The following is a 26,856-nucleotide window of genomic DNA, read 5'->3' as shown; positions in this document are numbered from 1 at the left end:
TTCGAAGTGGCAATATTCACATACGGATTTTTAAAAAAGATCAGAAAAAGATAAAAGGCAGACAACTACTGCCAAAAGAGAGGGCCCAGGCCTGGGGTGACTCCACTTCCCACATGCTGAGCACAGTTACTGGCTCCCACTGTGGCCTGGGAGACCTATATCCATTATTAGCTGATTAGTTAATCTAGAAAAATTTTTTTTGAGAGAGAGGACGAGAGAAAAATACAGAGACTTAGTAAAAACAGGGTCCAGCAAGTCCAGCTCATGCTACAGAGCTTTCTTGGGCCAAGAGTTTTCAATTGTTTTTGGTGTCAGAATCATGTCCTCTAAAAACAGTCTGGAGGTCCCTGAAGAGCGTGGATCACAAGGATTCTACTTAATGATACCAAATTAGAGAGGGTTTAAAATGCGTACTGACTGATTCACTTAAGGTAACAGGCTCATTGCATGTTAGCTGAAATATCGTGAAAATACCTGTATTAAAAAACAGCAAGAAAAACGACACTGTTTTATTTTTGCTTCTCTCTTTATAAAGTCCGACTTAATAGAAGACAGGCAGACCCGCATTTCTGCCTCTATATTGTTGTCCGATATGGTATTTTGGTTGAAGTATACAAAAAGAAGTCCAGCCTTCACCGCATGTTTAGGTGGAAAAGGGAGGTATTTCAATGACATTTAAAAAAACTGTGGTTATTCTTCTTTAAGTCTACGCTAATGTTCAAAAAGCGGTAGTTTCTGAAAGCTTAGCTGCAATGTGGAATATGAAACCATACTGATGATGTTTCAGTGACATCAAACCCTGTGGTGTGTCCTGCACTTTGAACGCCTCTCCTGCCCACGAGTGTCTGCAGCATCTCTGAATATGCTGGTGTGCAGTCATGCAGCTCTTCCGTCGTTCAGATCAAGAAGCCCCATTTGTCAGTATCATCAGAAGTCGTCAGCACCGGGAGCTGTCAAGCTCATGCTAGCAGTTTCCCAAAATTCAAACGTTTGCTTACAAGTTCGAGTTTTATCCTGGGCAACTAATAGTGTCACTGTTGTTACCTGAACTGACAGGCTTCCTTTATTCCTTTTCGAGAATGGGCTTCTCTGGTGGCTCAGCTGGTAAAGAATCCGCCTGCAATGCGGGGGACCTAGGTTTGATCCCTGGGTCGGGAAGATCCCCTGGAGGAGGGAAAGGCTACCCACTCCAGTATTCTGACCTGGAGAATTCCATGGACTGTATAGTCCATGGGGTCGCAAAGAGTCGGACAGGACTGAGTGACTTTCACTTTCACTTCACTATCGAGAAAGCGTGTGTCAAATATTCAGGTCTTACTAACCCAATTCGTCTGTCTCTTGTTCTTCCAAGTAAAAATAATGTTCCTGAAAAAAGGCCAGTTCAGGTCGCAACTCACACAGCTGCGCACTATTCCTGGAGACCATCACAGCACCGCAGCGCGCCTGCGGGCTCCATGTGAACTCTGTGTCATCCACAGAATGTTATTAAAAGGTGTGTGAGCGAAAGCTGAGATCTAATAAAACTAACCATTTCATGCTTCATCAAGGATAGTCTTGGGTCAGATTTGTGTGACATGGTGGGGTACATGGTGGTCTCCAGCTGGACACCATGGCCTGCTCTGCAAAAGGAGCTATTTTACCCATCACCGCCTTTGCACCATCAGGGCAAACGGCCACACAGTGAAAGAGGCAAAAAAAAAAAAAAAAAAAAGGCTGTTGTATTCTTGAGAAAGGGCTTCCCTGGTGGCTCAGATGGTAAAAGAATCTGCCTGCAATACTGGAGACCACTGTGACCTTGCAGCTCCCTTGAGAGCATCTCAGGGACTCCAGGGGCCCACTGACCACTGCTTTATGCAAACACTGAGGACACCTGCAGAGTTGTGAATACAATGTTATCATACGCCACCCCTGGAGAAGCTCCTACTACCAGGAGAGAAGAACAACTTCTGGTTGTATATATGCCAAAATGGTCTACGAACATACACAGTGCCTCTCTGGTCCCCGCCTCTTCTTCCTCCTTGAAGTTACCAAGCACAAAGGACCAGCAATGTAGGAAAACTGGGCTTGTTCCTTAGGAAACATTACTGTGCTCATAACTTTATAAGTTGAACTATCATAATTAGAACACATTGCTAGTGAATAACACAGCAAGCAGACAAAAATTCAAATGAAGTTCACATGCATTAATGACAAAGCAGAGACTGTAAAGGTTAATCAAACAGGTGTTAACAACTCAAGTTCTATTAGAAATACTACAATAGTAAAACTTGAAACAGTAAGGTACAAGGTTATAGTTTGGATCTCAGTTGGTTCAAATACTGTCTTTTTTTTTGGGGGTGTGGCATGTGGATGGGCCAAAAAGTTCTTCGGTTTTTTTCCGTAAGATGCTTCTTGTAGCACTTAGTTGCCTTTTACTTCATTCGAAACAATTTTGTTCAATTGGATTGTGACAGCTGTCATATCAGCATGAGTCAAAAAAAAAAAACAAAAAAAACCGGAACATCAAAACTGGTGGATTGTGTAGCTATTTGTAGCAGCCACTGAAGATGGAAGAGAAAAAGCAACATTTTCAGCATATTATGCTTTATTATTTCAAGAAAGGTAAAAACGCAACTGACATGTAAAAAAAAAAACGACTTGTGCAGTGTATGGAGAAGGTGCTGTGACTGATGGAATATGTCAAAAGCGGTTTGTGAAGTTTCGTGCTGGAGGTTTCTCGCTGGACAATGCTCCTTGGTCGGGCAGACCAGTTGAAGTTGACAGTGACCAAATCGAGAAATTAATTGAGAACAATCAACATTATATGCCACAGGAGATAGCCGACATACTCAAAATATCCAAATCAGCCACTGGAAATCATCTGCACCAGTTTGGTTATGTTAATCGCTTTGATGTTTGGGTTCCACGTAAGCAAAGCAGGAGGGGGTGGGAAAAACCTTGACCATATTTCCTCATGGAACTCTGCTAAACGTCACAAAAAATGTTCTGTTTTTAAAACAAATTGTGATGGGTGGTGAAAAGCGGATACTGTATGATGATGCGGAATGGAAGAGGTTGCAGAACAAGCGAAATGAGCCACCGTGAGCCACCCCAAAGGTACCGGTCTTCATCCAAAGAAAGTGACATTGTGTACACAGTGGAACTGGAAGGGAGTCCTCTAGTATGAGTTCCTTCTGGAAAACCAAATGACTGATCCCAACAGGTATCGCTCCCAGGGAGAGCAGCTGAAAGCAGCACTTGACATGAAAAGTGTCTATCAGTCAACAGAAAATGCATCCTTATCTTCCATGAGAATAACGCAACAAGACTACACGTTGCTTTGATGATCAGGCAAAAATTGTGACAGCTTGGCTGGAGTTCTGATTCATCAGCCGTGTTAACCAGACATTGCACCTTTGGATGTTCTGTTTATTTCAACCTTTACAAAATTCTCTTAATGGGAAAAACTTTGATTCCCTGAAAGACTGTAAAGGGCACCTGGGACAGTTCTCTGCTCAAAAAGATAAAATGTTTTGGGAAGACGGAACTATGAAGTTGCCTGAAAAATGGCAGAAGGCAGTGGAACAAAATGGGCTGTTCAATAAACTTTTTGGTAAAAATGAAAGGTTTATTTTTTAACCTTAAAATTGAAGGAACTTTCTAGCCAACCCAATAGTTCCAACCAGGGACTGAATTTGCGTCCGGTGCATCTGAAGTGCCGGAGCCTTAACCACGGGGCCACTTAGGGAAGTCCCATCAAATACTATCCTAATTTAAAAATCCCCACACAAAAAAGGAGTTCAGGAATTCTAACATAATGGGATTTGACCATATGACAGTAAACTTTCGGAAGTCAAATTACTAACGCATCAGAAAGCAACATCTGCGTTTAAAAACAATGAACTGTTGTCCTATTTGGGACTAACCACAGACAAAATTGCTAACTTCTTAAAGGAGAATCCCTTATACATCTTATGCTAAACTGGCTTTCTTCAAAAGAGTTAAAAATGGGGTGAGGAGAGGGCTGTATTAAATGCTGATTTCCTGTTACAGGCTGGACCCCTGAGAGCAAGAAGTCTGAATGGGGGTCATCAGTACATGCCGAACGGAGTGGCTGATGGTCATCCGAGGGTCGCCTGATGAGGCAATTCTGTACGCGATCCACAAGCAGAACAGGGCACACGCTGCAGGGTCATCAGTGACACCGACTTCCTCCAGGTGGTGAAACGACAAGCAAATTGCAGGAAGAGAGGCTTGGTAAACGAGGGAGGGAGAGAGAGCAGATAGAGACAGAGGAGCAGGTACAGGCAACAGGGAGGCAGGAAAATAACATAAGCTGTGGTTAAGGCCTGGGCTTTAAGTCACCACCACGACCTAGAAAAGAGGACAGCCGCGGCAGCCACGAACACGGCCCGCGGGCTCACAGCACTCGGCGCCGTGTGAAGTGTTTCACACGCATTCACTCATTTAACTGACCCTCATAAAATCCAGACAGGTAGATCCTTTGACAAGCCCCCATTTCTTTCCCATTTCTGGCAGGGAAATGAGTGAGCTTGCCTGAAATGGCTCAGCTAACCCACGGTGGGGACCCCCGTGACTTCTGAACCCTGCCTTTAACCACTGAGCACCGCGCCTGTCAAGTTCAGAGGGAACTTTGCTTTTACCTGAGAGTGTGCTTTAAACTGTTACATTTTAAAAGACCAATAAAAATGCCAATAAACATAAAAAAAAAGGTGTACACCTCGCAAAACACTGTTCGCTAAGATGGTGTGGCTGTCAGGGAACCCACCCGCGAGGCGCTGGGCTACAGGGTCTCAGCCCCAGCCCACCCGAAATGACCATGCCCCTGCCTCATCATTTCACCACGGGCCACTCATTTGTTAGCAAGGGAGTAAAAGGGAAAACGGAAGAAAGGCCCAAGCTTGAATATGAAAGGCCACTGCTCACTGCTTAGGAAACAATTTCTAAGTAATTATATGTCCTTTGCACATTTTTTTCTAAAGCAGAACATTTTAAAGACATTTCAAACATTATGAGGAAGTTTAAACCTACATGGAAGGCGAATACTTGTATTCCTTGTATACACTTGTATACCTATATACCCACTTCCCTAGATTCAACAACTAGGGATATGAGCATATTTGCTTTGCAGTTACTTTTCTCTTTGCTGTTTGAAGTAAGGTGCAGCGATCATGATACTTCACCCGAATTTAAATACTTCCATCTGCAATTCCTAAGGATGAGGAAAGTTCCTACAAATCAGAATCCCTTTGAAACTAACGGTAATTCCATAGAAAATTCCACAACAGCCACACCAATGTCTTCTGCAGGTTTGATTTTGTTTTGTCTTTAGAACAAACATCTGATACAGAGTCATTCACTATGTTTGACTGTTACATCTCTTGCGTTTTTCTTTTCAACTAGAAGGATTTTTGATTTATGAATAATTCAAGGGCCTAAAACAAAATCAGATTTTTCTGGCTGTTGCAGTTTGTCCTTGCGCACGTGAGTCAATGTCTCTACAAGATGAATAAGCAAGACTTTTCCTTAAGTACGTTAGTGAGAGAAACCAGCCCAGGCTTGGGAGTTCTCCGCATCCTTGATGGTCCTTTTCCATCTGACAGGGAAGAGGAGGTGAGGCAGGCCTTGTCTGGAAGCAGATGGGGGGAGATGGGGCAGGGGTTTGCATGCCCCTGCCTGCACTGGCCCACGCCCCAGCCTCTGGTCTGAGATGTTCTGTGTGGCCAGGACCTGAGCTGATGGAAGGGTGCCTTATCCTATCTGATCACTTGGAAATCCAAAGCCCCCCAAAGATTGCTCTAGCTGGGTCTCCAAAAAAGGCCAAAAGGAAATACCAGAAGATGATACACATGGCTGTGTTTCCTCTGGGAGAACCACCAGCAGTGGCCTGGGGTCGTGGAGCTGGTGGAGGGCCAGGACAGAGGACTTGGGACTTACAGGCTGGTGACCTTGGGGAAGAGTGTCAAGGACGTCCCAGACACCTCCCAGGCAGCAGGGCTGGGAAGAACAAGTCAGTGTTCACAAAAGCTTGTCGCATCTGGCAGGTCATTGGCCCGGGGGAGAACGCCCCGTGGGGGTACCTGACGTATGGAAATAGGGTGCGGTGCACCCCAAATGGCTGTGCCTGGGAGGACTTGCACCGTTCCTAGATGCAAAGCACCCTTTTCCTGACTACTAACCATACCTACTTATTCTTCTACATAATTAGCATCTTTTAATGAAAAAAATATGATCAGTTCAGATAAGACTAATTAACAAAAGGTGTGTGGGCTTTACATAAACACACACCACCCCCCAGAGAGCTCTTTGTTACTCTGGTTACTTTCCTCATTCCTCGCTGGCAGGAATGATGACTTTACGTAGAGGCTCACTCCAGGTAGCTTTCAAGGTGTGCTTCTAAAAAGTCGCTTCACAGAGAGGGACAGCTACACAATAAACTCCCTGGGTCTGGTTCTCTCTATTTGGAGAGAGAGAGTCACTGGTGAGGTCTTTTGGGGGGGGGGGGGTGTGCTTTCACTTTCCGTAGTCAATGACCCGATTTCCTTCCTAATTCTGGGGGGTGAGGACAGCGCGGGGCAGCCGCCCTCACGACGTTTACTGGCTTCAGCCACGCAGGAGCGCCCCACGCCTGGAAGCCCGTGTACGCGTGTGCAGTGGGGCTCAGCAGCACGGGCTAAGCCATCAGGTGGGCTGAGGCAGAAAGGAAGCCCTGGGCCTCGACCTCCACACTGCCCCTGGATCATTCTTCTCGAAGTTTCTATTGGAAAGGTAAACACCTTTCCTCGAATCGGTGACTCAGGAACACTTGTGAGAAGACAGACTTTTCCTACAATCAGACTTCCATTCCCCAAGAAAAAGGGGTTTTACACAAAAAGAACAATTTGCTCCCCAGCTCCCCACCAGGCCTTGGCGACCCATCAGTCTTTCAGGGACTGGACTCGGCAACCGACTCTCAGATCAGAGCACATAATGGCTTTCCTGAGGCCGGAATAAAACCCAGCTGGATCCGGATGGACAGCAGATCTTCCTTTCTGACCATCAGCATCTTTTTTGGCACAGCTATTCTTGCCTTAAACCTGGCTCTGGAAGTGACAGACATCTTACTATGCTTAACCGGCAATTAAAATTCAAGGAAAAGTCTTGACTGGTGGTGGGGTTGGGGGCTGGGGAGGCAAACTGTGTCCCATGGGCCAAATCTGGCCAGCCCCCTGTTTTTGTAAATAAAGCTTTATTGGAACACGGTCATTCCTATCTGTGGCTGCTTTCACGGCCAAAAACATTGACTCTCCAGCTTTTCCTGAAAGAGTCTGTCGATCCCAGTCTAGAACTGTGCTGTCCAATACAACAGCCACTAGACACGGGTCTATTTAAATAAATGTCAAATAGCCAAAACGAAATAAAATTAACCATTCCACCTCTCAGTTGCACTAGCCACATTTTGAGGTTTCAGCAGTCACCTGTGACCGAGGGCTGCTGCGGTGGCCAGCACAGAGGACATTCCCGCCACCACAGACAGGTCTCCTGGTCGGCCCTGGGAGGACAGGATTTAAGTCATCAAGCTAAATTTACAGCCACCAAGTTCCAGGTGACGCTGCTTCTTCTCCAGACAGAAAAATTTAGGCTAAGTTTCAACAACATGTTCCTGTCACACTTCTTGCTGCTGCTGCTAAGTCGCTTCAGTCGTGTCCGACTCTGTGCGACCCCATAGACGGCAGCCCACCAGGCTCCCCTGTCCCTGGGATTCTCCAGGCAAGAACACTGGAGTGGGTTGCCATTGCTTTCTCCAATGCATGAAAGTGAAAAGTGAAAGTGGAGTCGCTCAGTCATGTCCGACTCTGTGCGACCCCATGGACTGCAGCCTACCAGGCTCCTCCACCCATGGGATTTTCCATGCAAGAGAACTGGAGTGGGGTGCCATTGCCTTCTCCGGTCACACTTAGGACATGCTAATTCACTACATTGATCACAAACTCTAGGCTACGTAATAGGAGATGAGTGTCAAGCCAACTGGGGCTACTAACCAATCCAGGAACTGCATTGTTTATGGACCGTAAGCTCTGAAAGCTGGGCCATGGTGCTTGCTTCATACTCCAAATTACGAACCTGCTTGGCACGAGGTGATAGGGACTCAAGTATTTGCAAAATGAATGAAGAAATGAATCCTAGGCCCCAAAACTGTCATACATCAGAGGCCAGTGAAACAGATGGATATTGATAAAATGTTGGGGGAAAAACACTACTATTTCTAGAATCCTGTGGCAAAAGGTTCTACAAACAGCCAAACTTTCTATTTTAAAATGAATTAATGAAAAATTCCATACAAAACAACACAACTGCCTGGGTTGGGATTCTGGCCCTACCACTTACAGGCTGGTTGCCGCGGGCTGTTCTTTTCCCTCTGTGGGGAAGACCCCTCTTCTCTAAACGCACGGGGGAGTGGAGTCGGAGGTGAGCCCCAGGGCTGCCGGCTCCCTCCCAGCAGCAGGAGATATCAGGCCCCCGCTCGCTTTCCCACACCCGCCCAGACTCAGCTCCCGTGCCCTCCTGCCCTGGGGCCCCTGTGTGGGTCCCTCCAGTAGACCATCGAGCCCTCTGGGGAAGGACCCTCAGCACTGGACACACAGAGGAGAGGCTAAGTGGAGATGAAACTGATCAAGACTCTAAAAGCCAATACAGTAAAAATAAATTTTGCTAAACCATTCATGAATGTGCTTGCTCTCAAAAGTGCTTGTGAGTAAATCAAGCGTTTTTCAAGTTTTAACTAGTTCACCGTTTGAACCAGAAGTTAAGTTTTACTACCGGTTATTCCTTCTTAAAAACTCAAGTCTCCTGTAAGTTAGTACACTTCACTACTTTTCCCCCTCACAATTAGAGAACAACCAACAATTCAACCAACAGCAAAAAACAAAAAAAAAACCAACCCCACGAAAAACCCAGATTGGTCACAGTAAAGTCTTAGAATTAAACAACAAAAAAAATCAATGTGGTATAAGATATAAAATCAAATATTCCAGTTTGGAATAAATTCATAGCTAAAAAAAAAGGTACATTAAACTCAAGCTAAAAAAAAAAATCTGTTATTTATTAGAAGATACCTTAAAAGTTTAAAAATAAACGTTTCACGTGCAATAAAATTTTCTTATTACTACCTCAATCAGTCCCTGCTTAAGAACTTAAATAGAAACACAATCATTTTGTTTTAGCCAGTTTGGCTCCTGCAGCTAAAACACCTGAGTGCTAACTGTGGTTAACGTTTGATCTTTCCTGGTTGCACCGCAAAACAAAGTGACCTACAGGTTTGGTCACTGTGGACGTTAATTGCCACCAGCTTCATTACAGAGGGTTTGGAGAGAAAAGGCAACCCCTCTCTTATTCCAACAGACTGGGTATTCATGTAGTTTCATCTTCCTTCCCTGGGTACACCCTAGGATCTGAAAAATCTTGCCTGGCATTTTAGTCATACAGACTATTAGTCACCTGGAGATCTTGCCCCAACCCTTCCTTAGCACGGGTCCTGACAGTTAAAACTGTTCTGTTAGGACAGAGCTGTGATATTATATACATTTTAAAGTGATTTGATGAAGCTTGCATAACTATCATTTTCTATTTCACCCAAATATGAACAAAAAATTTGAATAAGAAACATTTTTAAATGCTTAAGAAAAAGTATACAATTATCCTGATACCTATGTTTTAATATAATTATCAATTTACTGTGGTAATTGTGTTTTTAAGCTAAGTTTTGTATAAATTTTAAGCTAAATTCGGAATTCAAATTTTGTATAAAGTATGACTGGCAAACTGTATTAAAAGTGATCTATACACACATTGAAAACTTGCTGCCACTTAAAATTTTTAGGGCAAATGTCAATACAGAGCCTATTTAAATGCAAAGTGTCTGCTCCTATCCCATAAAAAGGCTAACAGCTCAGAAATTATGACCCACAATGGATTTCAGTATTTCAAAGCACAAGTGTATTTCTCTTTTAGGCTCCATGGCAAGGACGAAAATGATCCTTTTAAAAAGGGAAGTTCTTTTCTGGTCGTTCCTGCATATTTTCTGACTGCAGTTTACCTCTAATTCAGGGATGTGTCCCCGCTGAAACCTTCGGGGTGTTAATCAAGCAACGCATCTGTAACAGAAACTCTGCGCACGGACAACTTGGCCAGGCCAGGCGTGCCGCCCGCCTCTCCTTCCTACCCCCACCCAACGCCTTCCCCGGGCAGTGACTTCACATCCTTTGACATCAGCACGGCTCTGAAAGGGGGATGGGAGAACGAGCAGAAAGCAGAAAAACCAGCTTTGAACTATGCATGCAAGGCCTCTCTCAAGACTCAAATTCTGTAAGTAGTTCGTAAAATGCCAAACTGCAGTGACACACCCAGCCTCCTCCGGTTAGGTCTGCCGCGAAACGGGGTGAATTCTGCTAGAAAGGACTTCCTGCTTTTCTTATCTGAAGCACAATGGCCATTTATTAACTAACCACAGAAGGTTCCGTTTCAGTGAAACACACAATAACTTACCTCGAATATGGAGAAGGGCCACGGGCTGGAAAGGCCCATTGGAGTTGGCCGCATCCACCACCATCCTGCTGCCCGCTTTATTACATGTCAACATCTAGACTTCAGCGGGAAAGGCAATGTACTCCTTAAGGCAAGAAACCAGCCTCCATTTTAGTTTAAAAAAAAAAGGCAAACTGAAGCTCTCTGCAGCTGGAGGGAACTGGCTGCTTCGTGATGTCAGCAGGCACGGGGCTCGCTGATTGGCCAGAAGCTGCAACTTAAAATGACACTAAAAAAACTGCAAATGGAAAGAGCGCTCTGTTTGGCTGTCAGTGTGTGTGAGAAGCCTGGACAGTTTTTGGCTTTCTCAGTCTTCATTTCTCACTAACTTTTAGGCAAAGATCCCATCTCTCAAGGGGCAGGACTGAGGCCACAACTCCAGCCAGACTATAAACAAATGATTCTGAGAAAGCCACCGAAAAGAAAAAAAAAAAAGTATGCATATGTGTCTACGTGAACTTTAAATTTGCACATTTATCTGGTACCCCAGATTCACCGGTACTTTATACCCACCTGGCCACCTCCTGTTTTCTAATTACTTTAATATCTGTATCATATTTAGCATTTGGGCAACCTATTTTTTTAAATGCAAATGGCTTTAAATATTACACAATCTCAATTCATTAGTTTGGACTCTTGTTCTATCACCCTTTCCTACTACCAAGTTATGAACTAATAATCCTCAAACAGTGTTTTTTTTTTCCCTCAGGGTCTAATTTTTTTTAATTGGAAAAATTCAGTTTAAAAATTACATGGAAAAATCAAAGTTTTAAATGCAATAGCTAGAAAGTGCTATAAATTAAAGGTATTTATACCACCTGGCTGTGAAAATTAAAGTCATAAAATAAAATGTAGGTGTTTATTTTTATACCTTAAAAAAGGGTCAACATGCCACTTTATTTCTCATTTTGTTTAAATTAAAATGTTTTAATTAAAAAAGATATTTCCCTTCTTTTTATGGGGCTAGTATTAAAAGCTGTTATTCAGCTCTTAGTCTCCTATCTTCAAAAAAGGTTAATATAAAAAGCTGCTCCAAGAAAGGACATCATTTCTGAATCAGAGTATCCTGGGGAGGGGTGTATGTGTGTGCTGGCGAGATGATTCCCTACAATAAGGTTATTACTAGCTCCAAATGAAAGTGAATATGCTATAAGAAAAGTCTCTGTGCCAGGCAGAACTGAAAAAAATTCCTCACTCCACACACACACACATACAACTAAGTCTATCCAAAAAAATTCCTCACTCCACACACACACACACACAGCTAAGTCTGTCCAAACCATGTCTTCTCGCTTTATAAGTTCTCACACAACTCCTGCCATCCCCACTTTCCCCAGTTTGTGAACAAGAACCAAAAAGCCCTTTGGTTTCTAGACATGATTCACAACGGTGAGAAATGGGCTAGGGTTTGCAGCTACCCCTGTGGGCTGGCACGCACCCCATTTCAACCAGCACATGAACTGTAGTCGCTCAGGGGTGCTGATTAGGTGCCCCCACACTAAGTGAAAAGGCAGTATTTTACTGTGTGGATCAATAGCCATTAAAAAATACGCAAATAAAAGCACACCAAATCCTACCCTGGCCCCTCATCCACAGAGCTGAAGGACGCTGCTGGACCCCAAAGCCGGGCCATGAATTCACTTATAGCAAGCAACGGGGAATGGGTGTCATGGGAGTGGGCTCTCCCCACCTGAGCCCACCTGCCGCCCACCTGCCTGGCTCCTCTGCTCTCTGAACAGCTGGTGCTCTGAGGCAGGTGCTGTGAATTCAGATCCTGGCTGCTGACCCTCTGAGTCTATCAGATGCGAGAGGATGGCTCTCCGAGGACTTACTGTCACCGTACTCAGATGAACTCAGACTCAAGTGCAGCCAGGATCCAGGCTTGCAGGGGACTTCCCCAGGGGTCAGAAAGCAGATGCTTAATGCAGATCTATACCCTAAAGAGACAGTGATTTGTTCTCAAACAGTTTAATATTTCATATGAGATGAGAAGGGGAAATATGCCTGTCCTAAGACCGTGCTGATGAGTGGAATGCAGAAATAGCAGGGAAAGACTCCTAGAATCTTTATATGAAATATACAGATTAAAGTCAAAGAAAAAGGGAAGACACTTCTTGATGTATTTTTCCTAATGATCTTGGATCAAAAGATCTCAACTTTATTAGTGATTTTCCCCCATGCTCTTTTGAAGCCTTATGCATATGAAGTAGCTCTTTAAAGAACTTGAAGTCTGTGATCTGAAAATCACTGGTGAAATAAGAGTCTAAAATATAAATAAGCAAACAAACAAATAATATGGAGAAAGAAAAAAAAAAGACTTGAACAAATAAAGATAAGGTATGTTTCTGGACTGGAAGCACACATATGATAAATAAACTGATGCTAACATTTCCCCAAACTGATTTATAGTTTTAAAGCAATTCCATTCAAAATTCAGAGGAGGCGTCTTATTTTTCTGGGTAATTCTAAAGTTCACTTGGAAAAATAAAAAGCATGAAGAATGAGAACAGTACTTATGAGAAAAGCAGGTCCTGCCAACTATAAAGTTTATGAACTGAGGACAGTGTGATGTAGTCTGGAGACAGGTCTTGGGACAGAAAGCAACAGCCCCTGACACAGTGAGTGTAGTTATACAAGTGTAACATCTGATTAAAGAAGGAAGCGCAGAGCCATGGAAAGGTGAAGATTATCCAGATAACTATCGGTTACATGTGGACAAAAATCTAAGTCTTCACCTCACACCAAAATAAAATAGATGGGTCAAAAAATTAAAAAAAAAAAAAGCAGTTAAATTAAAAAAAAAAAAAATCAAATCAGCCCCGCCGTCAAATCCCCAGTGTTGAGAAGAAAAGGGAAGTGACTATCGATTCTCAAGCTAGAAAAGGATAATTAAAAGACACCAGACAATGCTTAGGGGATATTCCTCTCATTAAAATATTTACAAAATTTCTATATATTCCCTCCAAAAATCAAAAGGAAATATAAATGCTATAATTATAAGAAGTTAATAATATACTATAATTTACTTGAAAAAATTGGGCAAGCTCTGGGAGACAGAGACAGAGAGGCCTGGTGCATTGCACTCCACGGGGTCACGGAGACTCGGACACGACTGAGCGACTGAACAACAACGACCATAATCAGAAAAAACTAAGACCTCAGAGGTCAAATGGTCCAGTTTGCAAGAGAACTATAACTGACCAGCTGTTGCTGTTCAGTTGCTCAGTTGTGTCCAACTCCTTGGGACCCCATGGACTGCAGCACACCAGGCTTCCCCATCCTTCACCGTCTCCCGGAGCTTGCTCAGACTCATGTCCGTTGAATCGGTGATGCCATCTAACCATCTCATCTGTGTATGAAGAAAAGTATTCATCTGTCAAATCAGCAATAATTTTAAAGATTATAATTAATACTGGTAAAGGCATGTTGTAACCTGGACAACAAATCTATAAATTGTACTGATCCTTTGGGAAAATAAGGCTCAGCAATAAAATTTGGCAATATGTAAAGATTCTTTAAGTAATTTAACTTCTGGGAGTCTATTCCAGAAATGTAGTAGCCATGAGTGAGCATCAAGTTTAAAAAAAAATAGTTATTAAAAAATTTGTGCTCAAGTCCTTCTCAGGTGGGGCTAGTGGTAAAGAACCTACCTGCAATGCGAGAGATGTAACGAGACATGGATTTGAGCTTGGGTTGGGAAGATCCCCTGCAGGAGGGCACAGCAGCCCACTCCAGTATTCTTCCCTGGAGTATCCCATGGGCAGAGAAGCCTGGCAGGCTGGAGTCCTTAGGATCGCAAAGAACGGGACCCGACTGAAGCGGCTGCACGCGCACACATGAGATTTACCGTCTTTGCCATTTCAGAGCGTCGCGCTCTCAGTGGCAGAAGCACATTCATCGTGATGTGCTAGCATCGCCACCGTCCAGCCCCGGAACTTGGTTCCTCTTGCAGGATAGGAGGTCTGCCCCTGTTAAGCACTTCCACCCCAGCCCCCTCCCCTCGGCCCCTGCGCGTTCGGTCTCCATGACTATGATGACTCCGGGTACCTGATGTTTAATACAAGTGAGACTGTGCAGCTTTTGTTCTTTGGTGACTGGATTATTTCACTCAGTGTAATGTCCTTAAGGTTCTGCTGTGTTGCATCATGTGCCAGAATTTCTTCCCTTTTGAAGACTGGACAATACTCTATCGCAGGGATATACCACATTTTGTTCTATTGATCCCTTGATAGACACAGGCTGTGTCTGCCTTTTGGCTGTTGTGAATAAAGCTGCTGTAATATGAATATACAAATGTCTAAGTCTCTGCTTTCAATTTTTTTGGGGTATATTCTCCAAAAATTATGGTAATTCTATTTTTAGCTTTAGAGGAACTGCCATGCTGTTTTCCACACTGCTGTTGTTGCTCAGTCATGTCCGACTCTGTGTGACCCCATGGACTGCGGCATGCCAGGCTCCCGTCCTTCACCATCTCCTGAAGCTTGCTCGAACTCATGTCCATTGAGTCAGTGATGGCATCCAACCATCTCATACTCTGTCACCCACTTCTCCTCCTGCCCTCAATCTTTCCCAGCATCAGGGTCTTTTCCAGTGAGTCAGCTCTGCACATCAGGGGGCCGAAGTGGCAGCCTTTTTTTACATTCTCACCAGCAGTGCACAAGGGTTCCAATTTCTCCACATCCTTACCAACACTGGCTATTTTCTGTTTTTCTGATAGCAGCCATCCTAGCGGGTGTTAAATGGTATCTCACTGGTTTTGATGTGCATTTTCCTAATGATGAGAGATATTAGTCATGTTTTCTTGTGCTTATTGGCTATTTCTGTATCTCCTTTGGAGAAATGTCTACTCAAGTTCTTTGCACATTTTTAAATTGGGTTGTTTTCTCGTTGTTGAGTCGCAGGAGTTCTTTATAAGTTTTGGATATTAATCCCTCTTCAGATAGACGATTTTGAAATCCTTCTTCCCATTTCATGGGTTGCCTTTTCATTTTGCTGGTTGTGTCCTTTGCTGCACAGTTTTAAATTCTGAGGTAGTCCGATTTATCTACTTCTGCTTTCCTTGCCTGTGCTCTCGAGTTGCGTCTGAGATATCACTGGTAAGTCTAATGACAGACTTTCCTCTATGTTTTCCTCTAAGGCAGTATTCGGTCTTTGATCCACTGTAAAATTTTTAGGTTCGGTATAAAATAAGGGTCCAGTTTCATTCTTTTGCATGTGGATATCCATTTTTTTCAGCACCACTCTTGAAAAGACTGTCCTTTTCCCAGAGTGGTGGCATCCTAGAAAACCATGTGGCATGTACGTGACAGCTTACTTCTTGATCTCTTATACTCTTGGTGTCTATTTCTTGGTTTTTATATAGATATATATTTATCCATTTGGTTGTGCTGGGTCTTAATTGCAGCATGTGACCTCTTAGTTGGGGCATGTGGGATCTAACTCCCTGGCCAGGGATTGAACCCGGACCCACTGCACTGGGAACACAGAGGGCTAACCACGGGACCACCAAGGAGGTCAGTACCACACTGATTTGACTACCTTAACTTTGCAGTAAGCTTTGAAATCAGGAAATGTAAGACTTCCAATTTTGTTCTTCTTTTTCAATATTGCTGTGGTTATCCAGGATCCCTGGAGATTCCATGTGAATTTTAGAATGGGTCTTTTTCTATGTCTGGGAAAAAGCATTGTTAGGATTTTGATTGAGACTGCAATGGATCTGTGGATCTCTTGGGCAGTGCAGAGGTTTTAACAAGACTAAGTCTTCCAATCCATGAACACACGTGTTTTCCATTTACTGTGGTCCTCTTCAATGGCTTTCAGCAGACAAGTCTTTCACCTCCTATGTTAATTCAAAGTATTTTATTCATTTTGAGAGCATCACATTTTAAATTTATGATTCTAAAATACTAGAAAATACCTTAACATCAAAGGGATTATCCCACACAGTGAAATTTTTTACACATTTATCAAAAGCACTTATGGATTTGTAAAGTAAAAATAAGTGAGCAAAGCAGTACATAAGTTTTCAGAAATAGTATGAACATAAAAAGAAACATTCTCAAAATATCAACGGTAATCACCGTGGAGTGTTATGGCTACGTGTAGTTTTTCTTTCTGAAACGTCGCTACATTGTTCAGTATTGCTAAAATAAGCACACAATAATTTCATGAAAATTAACAACTAAATAAAGCCATATTGAGTTTTTTTTTAATTAGCTGATCATTCTTATTGTCATCTTATTTATATTTTGGCTGTGCCACATGCCATGTGGGATCTTAGTTCCCCAACCGGGAATCGAGCCTGCGCCCCCTGCACTGGCCGCACAGAGTCGTAACCACTGGGCCCCCAGGGAAGTCCCAGGACACACAGATGGCGTGACAGCAGGAAGACTCCCTTAGTGAACGCTGCCCCCTCAGGCACAGGCGAGGAACAGAGAAGGGGAACTATGACGCAAAAGAATCACTGTGCTACATAAATGAGATGGAGCATGTGAAAAGCAAACACAAAAGTGGCCTAAACGAGGCATGACAAACTGAACCACAAACACGAGGATGCCGACTCCTCAGCTCAAGGAATCAGCTACGGGCTCCTTAAATTTTGACTGCACATTTGTACGGAATCCACAAACTCATCTAGGCTTCCGAGGCCCAGTCAGCTTCCAGAGCCCTCTCCTCCCGATGAAACAGGGACTCAGCCAGCACCTGTGCCTGGGGAGACGCCGCCCTCACCCTCCATAACCCCAGGCTGGTCCTTCTTTCCTCACTTGTCAAGGGGCGGGGGCACGTCTGTGATCCCCCCACCTCCTCGGCTTTGTGGAGGCGCCGATGCCACCGATGTTGGGGGGAGTGCCCAGGAGGATGAAGCCACCCCCGAGGTGGGATCCACCCGCACGTGCTCGGCCATCCCAGGGAAGGGGCAGTGGGCACTGAAGCGCTTGAAGAGCAGGGTCTCAGCCCTGGGGCTCAGTGTGAGGGCAGAGACGCCGACGGCATCCCTGTCTGGACTAGCCCCCTCCGGGAATCCTTCCTCTCCCCGTCCTGGGCCACTGGCTGTCTTCCGGCAGCCCCAGGACCACACTGAGCACACTCACTGCACAAAGGCACGAATCAAGCAGTGATGCCTGATTCTGATCCTGCCAAGCTCCCGCACCAGCTTGTCCCTGTAGCGCAGAGCTAAGAGGGGTATGCCACTGACCACCTGGAGAGGGACAGGTCCCCCCACCGAGTGCAGAGCCCCTGCCCAGCCACCCCCCATCCTGTTGGTGCCCAGCCCCCCGCCCCCCATGGTGCCCTCCAGCCTGGCTTCTGGACATTCCCATGACAGCTTTTCTTGCCCTGCAGAGGGCTTGAGCTGACTTCGAGAAAGGCACCTTTCCGGGCTCAGTGCAGAGCTCCCTGCAGAACCGCCAAGTGGGCAGAAAGACTATAGCTCCCAGCGCATCTGTCCAGCACGGAGGCAAAAGCGAGCATCGTACTGCCCAAGGATGGGAGGTTTAAATAGGAGTTACTCTTTATTCTTGGCTTCCTCCGTCACTTTACGTGGGTCTTTATTTACAAACAAACTGTCTGTAGTAACATCCCGTTTGGAGGGAGCATTCCTGACTGAAACATTCACGTTTTCATTTCTAAATTCAGCCAAAGGTTTTAATTTTCATCTCCCCAGGCAAATTTTATAGGCAAATTAAGTACGCTCATATTTTAGTGAAGAAGCTTTACAGTTTCTTTTATGAAAGGAAGGCTGTGCTCTGAGCCGACACTTAACTGGAAACAACACGGGCACGGGCGATGTGTGTTTTGTTGGATAGGAAATCTAACCCAAAAAAATTTGGCTTCGCTTACAGTTTAAAATAGCCTTTTTCCTTAGGCAGATCAAAGATACCTAGCATTCAGCTGTGTTCAAAGGTTGCCAGGGCACTTCTGCTTGCCAACAGCAAGGTCAAAGGGACGCTTGCTAGCTGCCCTGTTGATCTGAGTGAGTCCTGTGAGTGGTCTGAAGGGTGGACAAGCTTATCTCAGGAAAGGCCAGCGGGGGTGCGTGGGGCGGACGAAGCAAAGAATCTGCCCAGAGTGCGCCGCTGGAGACCTCTGCTTCTTTGTGCTTTCCCTGCAGCGGGGCTGGAAACCCTTTAAAGCCAAAGAAGTCGTCACACCCCTTCCGTGTTCTGAGAAGGTAGGAAACCCACGCGCGGTACACGGAGCCGAGGTGACATGCCAAGTGCTTCCAGGTCAACTGTTAGCAGGAAACCTCATTTCACGAGGAAGAGCCCGAGGTGCAGGGAGCGCTGAGCCCAGGAGGGGGTCCAACCCCGCAAGAGTTCCCAGAAAACTGGAGGATGCGGGGAGGCCCCCAGCCCAGAGCGATTTTTGTTCCTTCAGCCAACCTGTGTCTCAGGGATCCATGGCAGGTACTAGATTGGGGGCAGAACAGACACGCAAACTGCCCCTGCCCTCAGCCGACACTTCAGACAGAGCAGCGTGTGGCGTGTTCTGCAACCCAAGTGTCCATCCTGATGAACAGACAAATGGTGCTCCATCCTCAAAATGGAATCCCCGCCTCAATGCACACGAGTCTCAGCAAGCTCTGGGAGATGGTGAAGGGCAGGGGAGCCTGGCATGCTGCAGGCCAGGGGTTGCAAAGAGTCGGACACGACTTACTGACTGAAGAAAAACAATCCACACAATGGAATGCTGTTCAGCCTCGAAATTCAGGAATAAAATTCTGTATGATTCCACTTACATGAGGTCCCTAGGGGAGTCACAATCACAGAGACAGAAAAGAGAATGGCGGGTACCAGCTTCAGAGGCTTTCCAGGCGGTGCTAGTGGTAAAGAACCTGCCTGCCAGTGCAGGAGACATGAGAGGCATGAGTTCGATCCCAGGGTCGGGAAGATCCCCTGGAGGAGAGCACGGCAACCCACTCTAGTATTCTGGCCTGGAGAATCCCGTGGACAGAGGAGCCTGGCGGGCTGCAGTCCACAGAGTCATGAAGAGTTGGACACGACTGAGCGACTTAGCCTGCAGGCAGGGGCTGGGGGAGGGGAAAGTGAAAGTCGCTCAGTCGTAGCTCTTTGCGACCCCATGGACTATACAGTCCGTGGAATTCTCCAGGCCAGAACACTAGAGTGGGTAGAGGGAGGTAGTAACAGGCCCAGAGCCGTTGGGGGAGGAAGAAGAGACAGTGGCGATGGCCACACTGCTTGGATGCCACTGAATTGGACACTTACAGATGGTTAAATGGTAAATGTTATGCTGTGTATGTTTTACCACAATTTAAGAGAAAAGAAAAGGCAGGCCTCAGCCAGGCGGCTCAGGAAACAGCCAGCAGGGCACGGGGCTGCCCCTGGAGAAGGTGGAGCACAGGGGAAACCCAGGCCTGGAGGGTCCAGGCAGGGGGTGAGAACACGCAAGGATCGTGTGTGTGTGCGCGCGCGCAAGATGCTGGGAGAAACCCAGGTGAGGTCTGCAGAAGGCCTGAGCTAAACATTAAATGCAGGATTACTGCTGCCAGTTGACACCAATTCCCTGAGTTCTGTCGAGAAGGGGCTCACTGGGGATGACAGACAGAGGCTGAGACTGACCCTGGGGTAAGAGCCACGTGGCCGGAGGACAGCGGGCAGGAGGGTGCCCCAGCGGCCAGGCCGTGCTCAGGGCTGGGCTCAGGCTTACGGGAGACGGGCCTGGGGTGACTCTGCAACAGACAGGTGCGGGGCCCAAGCGGGAGGGGGCCGCAGGTGCCTCGGGTCTGGTCTGGGGCCTCCCTGAGAGCCTGGGCCACCTCTGCTCATCGTCACTGTCCTGACCCCCTCCCTGTGCTCCAACAACCCCAGTGGTCAGCAAACATTTGCTGTGAACTGGCGCCTGGCTTGCCAAGCTGTTTCCTCCCCTTATTGTGGGCATCAGAAGACACAGCACCAAACACGTGGCAGAAACAAGACGGATGAAAGCTGAGTTTCTGAACCCAGGAGAATTCAGAGACTAAGAGAGAGTACTCTGGTACCTTCTCACTCCATTTTTATTCTTCAACTAACAGGCAAGAGGGGTATGCGTTCTTGGTTGTGTCCGGCTCTCTCTCTGTGACCCCAAGAACTGCAGCCCACCAGGCTCCTCTGACCATGGAAATTTCCAGGCAAGAATACTGGAGTGGGTTGCCATTTCCTTCACCAGGGGGTCTTCCCAACCCAGGGATCAAACTCGCATCTCGCATCCCCTGCACTGGCAGGTGGATTCTTTACCAACAGTGCCACCTGGGAAGCACGAAAGCTCCTCTAAATAGATGCTAATTCATTTTTAAGCAGTAAAAAATGATCGCTTGTATGGCAAGATGCTCAACTGTATTGGAAAATAAACTGCTTTGAATTTAGGCTGCAGTCCATTCTAAAGGAGATCAGTCCTGGGTGTTCTTTGGAAGGAATGATGCTGAAGCTGAAACTCTAATACTGTGGCCACCTGATGCAAAGAGTTGACTCATTGCAAAAGACTCTGATGCTGGGAGGCATTGGGGGCAGGAGCAGAAGGGGACAACAGAGGATGAGATGGCTGGATGGCATCACTGACCCGATGCACATGAGTTTCGGTGAACTCTGGGAGTTGGTGGTGGACAGGGAGGCCTGGCGTGCTGCAGTTCATGGGGTTGGCAAAGAGTCAGATACGACTGAGCGACTGAACTGAACTGAACTGCATTTTCACAAAACGGGGGCAAGACACACATTTTAAACTGCTATTCCAAAGTCAATTTCTAAAAACTCAGATACGTTTTCCCAACAATGGGATAACTTCTTTCCCAAAAGGCCTAACATTTATTAGCAGTTCTAAATTTCTGTCCCATGGTCTCCAATGAATTGTTATTAAGCCCTAGTTGTTTCATTATATCTTTGATTTCTCCAGAGGTCTGTCTTTTCGAAAGCAAGGAGAATGGCTTCAGGAAACAAAGTCCATGATTTATTAGCCACCTAAAAAATTCGCTCTCTTCACTTTACACTTCTACCTTCCAGACCAAAAATATTAAAAGAAAGGACTAATTCAGAGAAATCTTTGAATGAACAAGACCTGAAGGCTACATTCAGCCTCACTGTTAAAACAAAAAAAAAGATAGGAAATACTATTTTCCACTAAGGTGCAGTGGGACAGGCACCTCCTACACTCTGGCGGGAGAGTTCGCGGGGCCGCCTCTTGGACAGTATCTGTACAAGGTTCTTGAAAACGCATGGCCTTTGATCAGTACCTCCCTTCCTTGATTCCAGCTTAAGGAGAGGTTCAAAGGTGTGAACGACAAAAGATTTACATTAAAGCATGGTTTACAACAGCTGAAAACCAGGGGAATATAAACAGTATAATTAATCAATGCTTCTTGTGGCTCAGATGGTAAAGCGTCTACCTACAATGCGGGAGACCTGGGTTCAACCCCTGGGTCGGGAAGATCTCCTGGAGAAGGAAATGGCAACCCATCCGGTATTCTTGCCTGGAAAATCGCATGGACAGAGGAGTCTGTAGGCCATAGTCCATGCGGTCGCAAAGAGTTGGACACAACTGAGACTTCATTTTCACTTTTCACTTTCTATTTCCATTAAAGTTAGGAACAAGACAAATATGCTTGCTCACACCACCTCACATTAACATCTTACTGGACTTTTCAGTCAACTCAGGAGAAAGACCCTAGAGGTATAAGAACTGGAAACAAAGAGGTGAGATTACTTTTACATGCAGCTCTAATGAACAGCTGGGACACCAAAAAGAATCAGCTGAAAAACTACTGCCAACAATAAGACCATTCAGTAAGGAAGCAGGATGTGAAAGCAAAGTACAGAAGTCACCAACCTCCACTTAAACAATTAACAGCTATTTAGAAGACAGCGGAAAAGGAGAGCCCAATTTACAACAGCAACGGCAACAGAATATCTGGGCACACACTAAGAAATGTGTGAAACCCTACACGAGGGCAACTTAAAAACACCCTAAAGGAAATGAAAGCGGTCTTAAACAGAAAGACACTACACTCTTAGATGAGGGGATTCAAACATCCTCAAGATGCCAATCCTCTCTAGACATTTTTTAAATTGAATGGAATCACAGCAAATACATCAGCAGCTTTTATTTTTTGCAATGAAACAAACCAATTCAAAGTTCCTATTGTTTGTAATAATATCATTATTGTTGTGAGTAATTTTAGTATGATACAGCAATTGAATGATATTAGAAATCAAGATTTTCAGTGTAAGATAGAGATACAACTATGAAAATTCAAGAAACACGTGAAAACAGCATCATGTTATAAAAGCACAGCTAAAATATACACATATATGTTCTAGAAAATATGTCCCTATTCTAGCTCCCTCCATCGTAAGTGCCTCAAGGCAACAGCAGGCCAGTAGCAGTGAATACTGCCTAGTGCCCTGATTGTGGTCTCTAACATTATTCCCCAGTGAAAGGAATCGTGGCTCTTTGAAAAACGGCTAATTCCAAGTCTGGGGGGAGGGGGGACATCTTACTGTGCCAGAAACCAGGAGACAAAAATGACACCGTGCCAAAAAACACACAGCAGCTCTCCCAAATATCAGACAGTGGTTAAGACTATGCATCTGCACATAAGAAGGAATATGGTTTTAGTGGATTAAAACACACCGATATCAAGGAAACACATAAGGGTAGTCACAAGAGAAAAAGGAAAAAGACCTTTCGTTTTCACCATGTGAGGGAAACTGGTAACTCAAAAGCAAAGACTTAAGCTTCTCCTCACTTTCCAGTAGGAGCTGCTGCTGCTGCTGCTAAGTTGCTTCAGTCGTGTCTGACTCTGTGCGACCCCATAGGCAAGCAGCCCACCAGGCTCCCCCATCCCTGGGATTCTCCAGGCGAGAACACTGGGGCGGGTTGCCATGTCCTTCTCCAATGCATGAAAGCGAAGAGTGAAAGTGAAGTCGCTCAGTCATGTCTGACTCTTAGTGACCCCATGGACTGCAGCCTAACAGGCTCCTCCGCCCACAGGATTTTCCAGGCAAGAGTACTGGAGTGGGGTGTCACTGCCTTCTCCCCAGTAGGAGCTACATGTCAGGATAACCAAATAGGCCCCTTTGGTAAGAAACTGCTCTGCTTTTAGAAGGATGCCAGATCAAACGCTGAAATCTCCAGTGAAACTGTTGACTCGGACAAGGATTATCAAGCGGTGTTTAAAGCACTGGCATGTGGTTGATGGGGAAGAGACACTGCAGGGGGCCAAGATACACCTTACAGGTGGTTACAAGCACTTCGGGACTGCAGGGAAGACACTGGGCACTGGAAACAGGGACGTGTCACCACCTCCCACGGCACAGGGGCGAGATGTAGCCTCCCACCTTCTTGTCACACACAGCACACATCGCGCCCAACAGGGAAGCTGTCTCCAGTTACACAGCATCACTTCTGATACAGTTTGTCCCAGAAAAGGTTTCCACTTTCAGGAGCTACCGGGAATCAGGGGGATACTTCACAAGGCAAGCTCCTTGGCTAATCTAACACGTCATACAACTTGGTGTGGCTTATGGCACTCCCAGACCAGTAGTGACCCCAGGGGTCTTGCAGAGGCAAAAACAAACCCCTGCTGGAGAAGATCCCTTCATTCTAGGTTTTAGTTTATTTCAAATGTTTGAGTAGAATGACCAGCATACACCAAAGAATAATCAGGGACATAAGGAAGTAAGACATCATGAGCAACATGTGACAAGGACTTCAGATGCTGGTATTATCTGACACGGACTATAAAGCAGCTGTGCTGACCAAAAGACATGACATCTGCAAAAGAATAGGAAACTATTAAAAAAATCACACAGCAGATTAGAAATAGAACTTCCATAAATGGAAAAAAGTATACCTGAAATCTAAAAATTTGTGACTGTATTTTATGTTTCATTTATTTTCACTATATTTTATGGAAGTATTAGATGGGTTGAAAACTAAAAAGAAAACTGGTCCTTCACCATGGGTAACATGAAACTCCAATCAAGAACATAGCACCGTTTCACAAAAATGCTGAAAAATACAGATGAGGAGTAAAGAAAGATAGTAAATGAAAGATTCCCAAACCTATTTGATTAGAGCCAAAGTTGGATGAGGAAAGAAACTTAATATAGAGATAACAATCAAAGAAACAATGGTATATTTCCTCAGTTGTGCGGGAACTTTCCATACAACTGAGGAAACATAACAATCCAAGATTCAAAGTGAACTGCAAAAAAGACTGATAAAAAAGAAATCCATACTTGGACACCTGGTAGTGGAATCACTGAAAAAAAGAAATCTTTTTTTTTTTTTTGGTACCACCAACTGACTTCATTGGTGGTACAGTGGATAAGAATCTTCCTGCCAGCCAGGGGACATGGGTTCGATCCCTGGTCTGGGGAGAGTCTATGTGCCACGGGCAACTCAAGCCTGTGCACCACCACTACTGAGCCCGTGCTTTAGGGCCCGTGCTCTGCAACCAGAGAAGCCACCTCAGTGAGGAACCCGTGCAGCGCAGCTAGAGAGAAGCCCACACGGCAGGGGAGACCCAGCACAGTCAAAAATAAATAAATAACGATCATTTAAAAACCCAACCGTGTCTTGGTCAAAATCAGAAAAGTGGCCAGGAATCACAACGCTTTCCGAAAGAATGAATTTGGCTTCTCAACGCTAATGGAAGTCAAAAAGCAACGAAATGCTTGGCTTCAATGCACTGAAGGAACGTAACAATCCACAGTTAGATACTCAGTGATAAACAGTGTTTGCTGCCAGCAGATCCTTATTAAAGAAAATTCTGAATGATGCATTCAAACAAGAATTTGACCTCACAGGGAAAGTCTGAGATGCAAAATGGAATGAAGACTAAAAAGATGAAGTAGACAGATCTAAACGGTTATCAACAGAACAAAACAGTAATGATGTTATGGAGGACTTAAAATGGTTGGAATTCAGATATCCAATAATGGAGAAGTCCAAAGAGACAGCAGTAGCAGCCTACCTCTTCTAAGGCATAACTGACATATTATATTAGTTTCAGGTGCACAACAAGTTGTTCAGTTGCAAAGTCAAGTCCAGCTCTTTGCAACCCCAAGGACTGCAGGACGCCAGGCTGCCCTGTCCTTCACTATCTCCTGGAGTTTGCTCAAATTCACATCTATTGAGTCGGTGATGCCATCCAACCATCTCATCCTCTGCCACCCCCTTCTCCTCCTGCCCTCAATCTTTCCCAGCATCAGGATCTTTTCCAATGAGTTGGCTCTTTGCATTAGTACCTACTGCAAAATGATCACCACAATAAGTCTAGTTAATAGTTAACATCCCTCACCAGACATAGTTACAGAATATTTCACTTCTTGTGATGGGAACTTTGCCGATCTCGTCTCTTAGCAACTTTCAAACAGTCACCACAGTATTGTTAACTATAGTCACTGCGCTGTATATTACACCCTTAGGACTTCTTTAACTGGACGTTTGTAGCATTCGAGTTCCTTCACCCGTTTCACCTATGGCTCCACACCCCGCCTCTGGCAACCCTTTTTTAAATTAACAAACTTTAAGGATTCAGTTCAGTTCAGTCCAGTCGCTCAGTCGTGTCCGACTCTTTGCGACCCCATGAATCGCAGCACGCCTAAGGTTTATAGAAAAACTGAATGTACGGAGTTCCCATACCTCTGCCTCCCCTCCCCTAGTTTCTTCTATCACTAACACCTTGCAGTAAGGTGACATGTTTCTTACAACTGAAGAGCCAACACTGATACATTATTAACGAAAGACCATAGGAAGGATTCATTTTGTATTGTGCATTCGGTGGGTTTCGACAGATATGAAAAGCCACGTGTTCACCACATGGCAACATACAGAGCAGCTCACTGCCCTAAAAATCTCCCGTGCGCTGTCTATTCACCCGCCTGTTCTCCAGCCACTGGTCTTTTCACCTTCTCCCTAGTTTTGTCTTTTCCAGAACGTCATACAGTAAGACTCACGCAGAAGGCAGCCTTTTCAGGCTGGCTCTTTTCACTTAGTACTATGCATTGAAGGTTCCTGCATGACTTTTCCTGGCCTGGCAGCTCATTCCTTTGTACTGCTGAATAACATGCCATTATCTGGCTGGTTTGTTTATCCATTTACCTACTGAAGGACATCTTGGTTGCTTCCAAGTTTTGGATATTATGAAAAAAGGGTGGCGTCGTTTTTTTAACCACCCCAAATTCTTGCGCAAAATTGTACAGTGCAACTAAGATGGCAGAACAAATGCCCATGGCCAACATCGACAACAAAATTAGGTGAAAATGTGTCCCCCAAAGTCATGTGAGCATATGGGTTAGA

General features: G+C 45.1%; 1 protein-coding gene across 7 annotated transcripts in view; it reads right to left on the bottom strand.

Annotated features, from left to right (window-relative positions):
* PPP2R5C (protein phosphatase 2 regulatory subunit B'gamma) overlaps nucleotides 1–26,856 on the bottom strand; it is a 137,415-nt gene that overhangs the window by 85,317 nt on the left and 25,242 nt on the right. For 2 of the 7 annotated variants that reach the window (XM_052659387.1, XM_052659389.1), the window contains exon 1: nucleotides 10,525–10,672. The exons of the other annotated variants lie outside the window; for them this stretch is intronic. In XM_052659387.1, the coding sequence (XP_052515347.1) occupies nucleotides 10,525–10,618 (94 nt within the window). In that variant the 5' untranslated portion in view covers nucleotides 10,619–10,672. Of the gene's footprint in view, nucleotides 1–10,524; nucleotides 10,673–26,856 lie in introns of those variants that run through there. 7 annotated transcript variants of the gene reach the window in all.

This window comes from Budorcas taxicolor, chromosome 21, assembly GCF_023091745.1.
Source record: "Budorcas taxicolor isolate Tak-1 chromosome 21, Takin1.1, whole genome shotgun sequence".
Taxonomy (NCBI): domain Eukaryota; kingdom Metazoa; phylum Chordata; class Mammalia; order Artiodactyla; family Bovidae; genus Budorcas; species Budorcas taxicolor.
The sequence above is the reverse complement of the archived record's forward strand: the minus strand, read 5'-3'. Positions and strand labels throughout refer to the sequence as shown.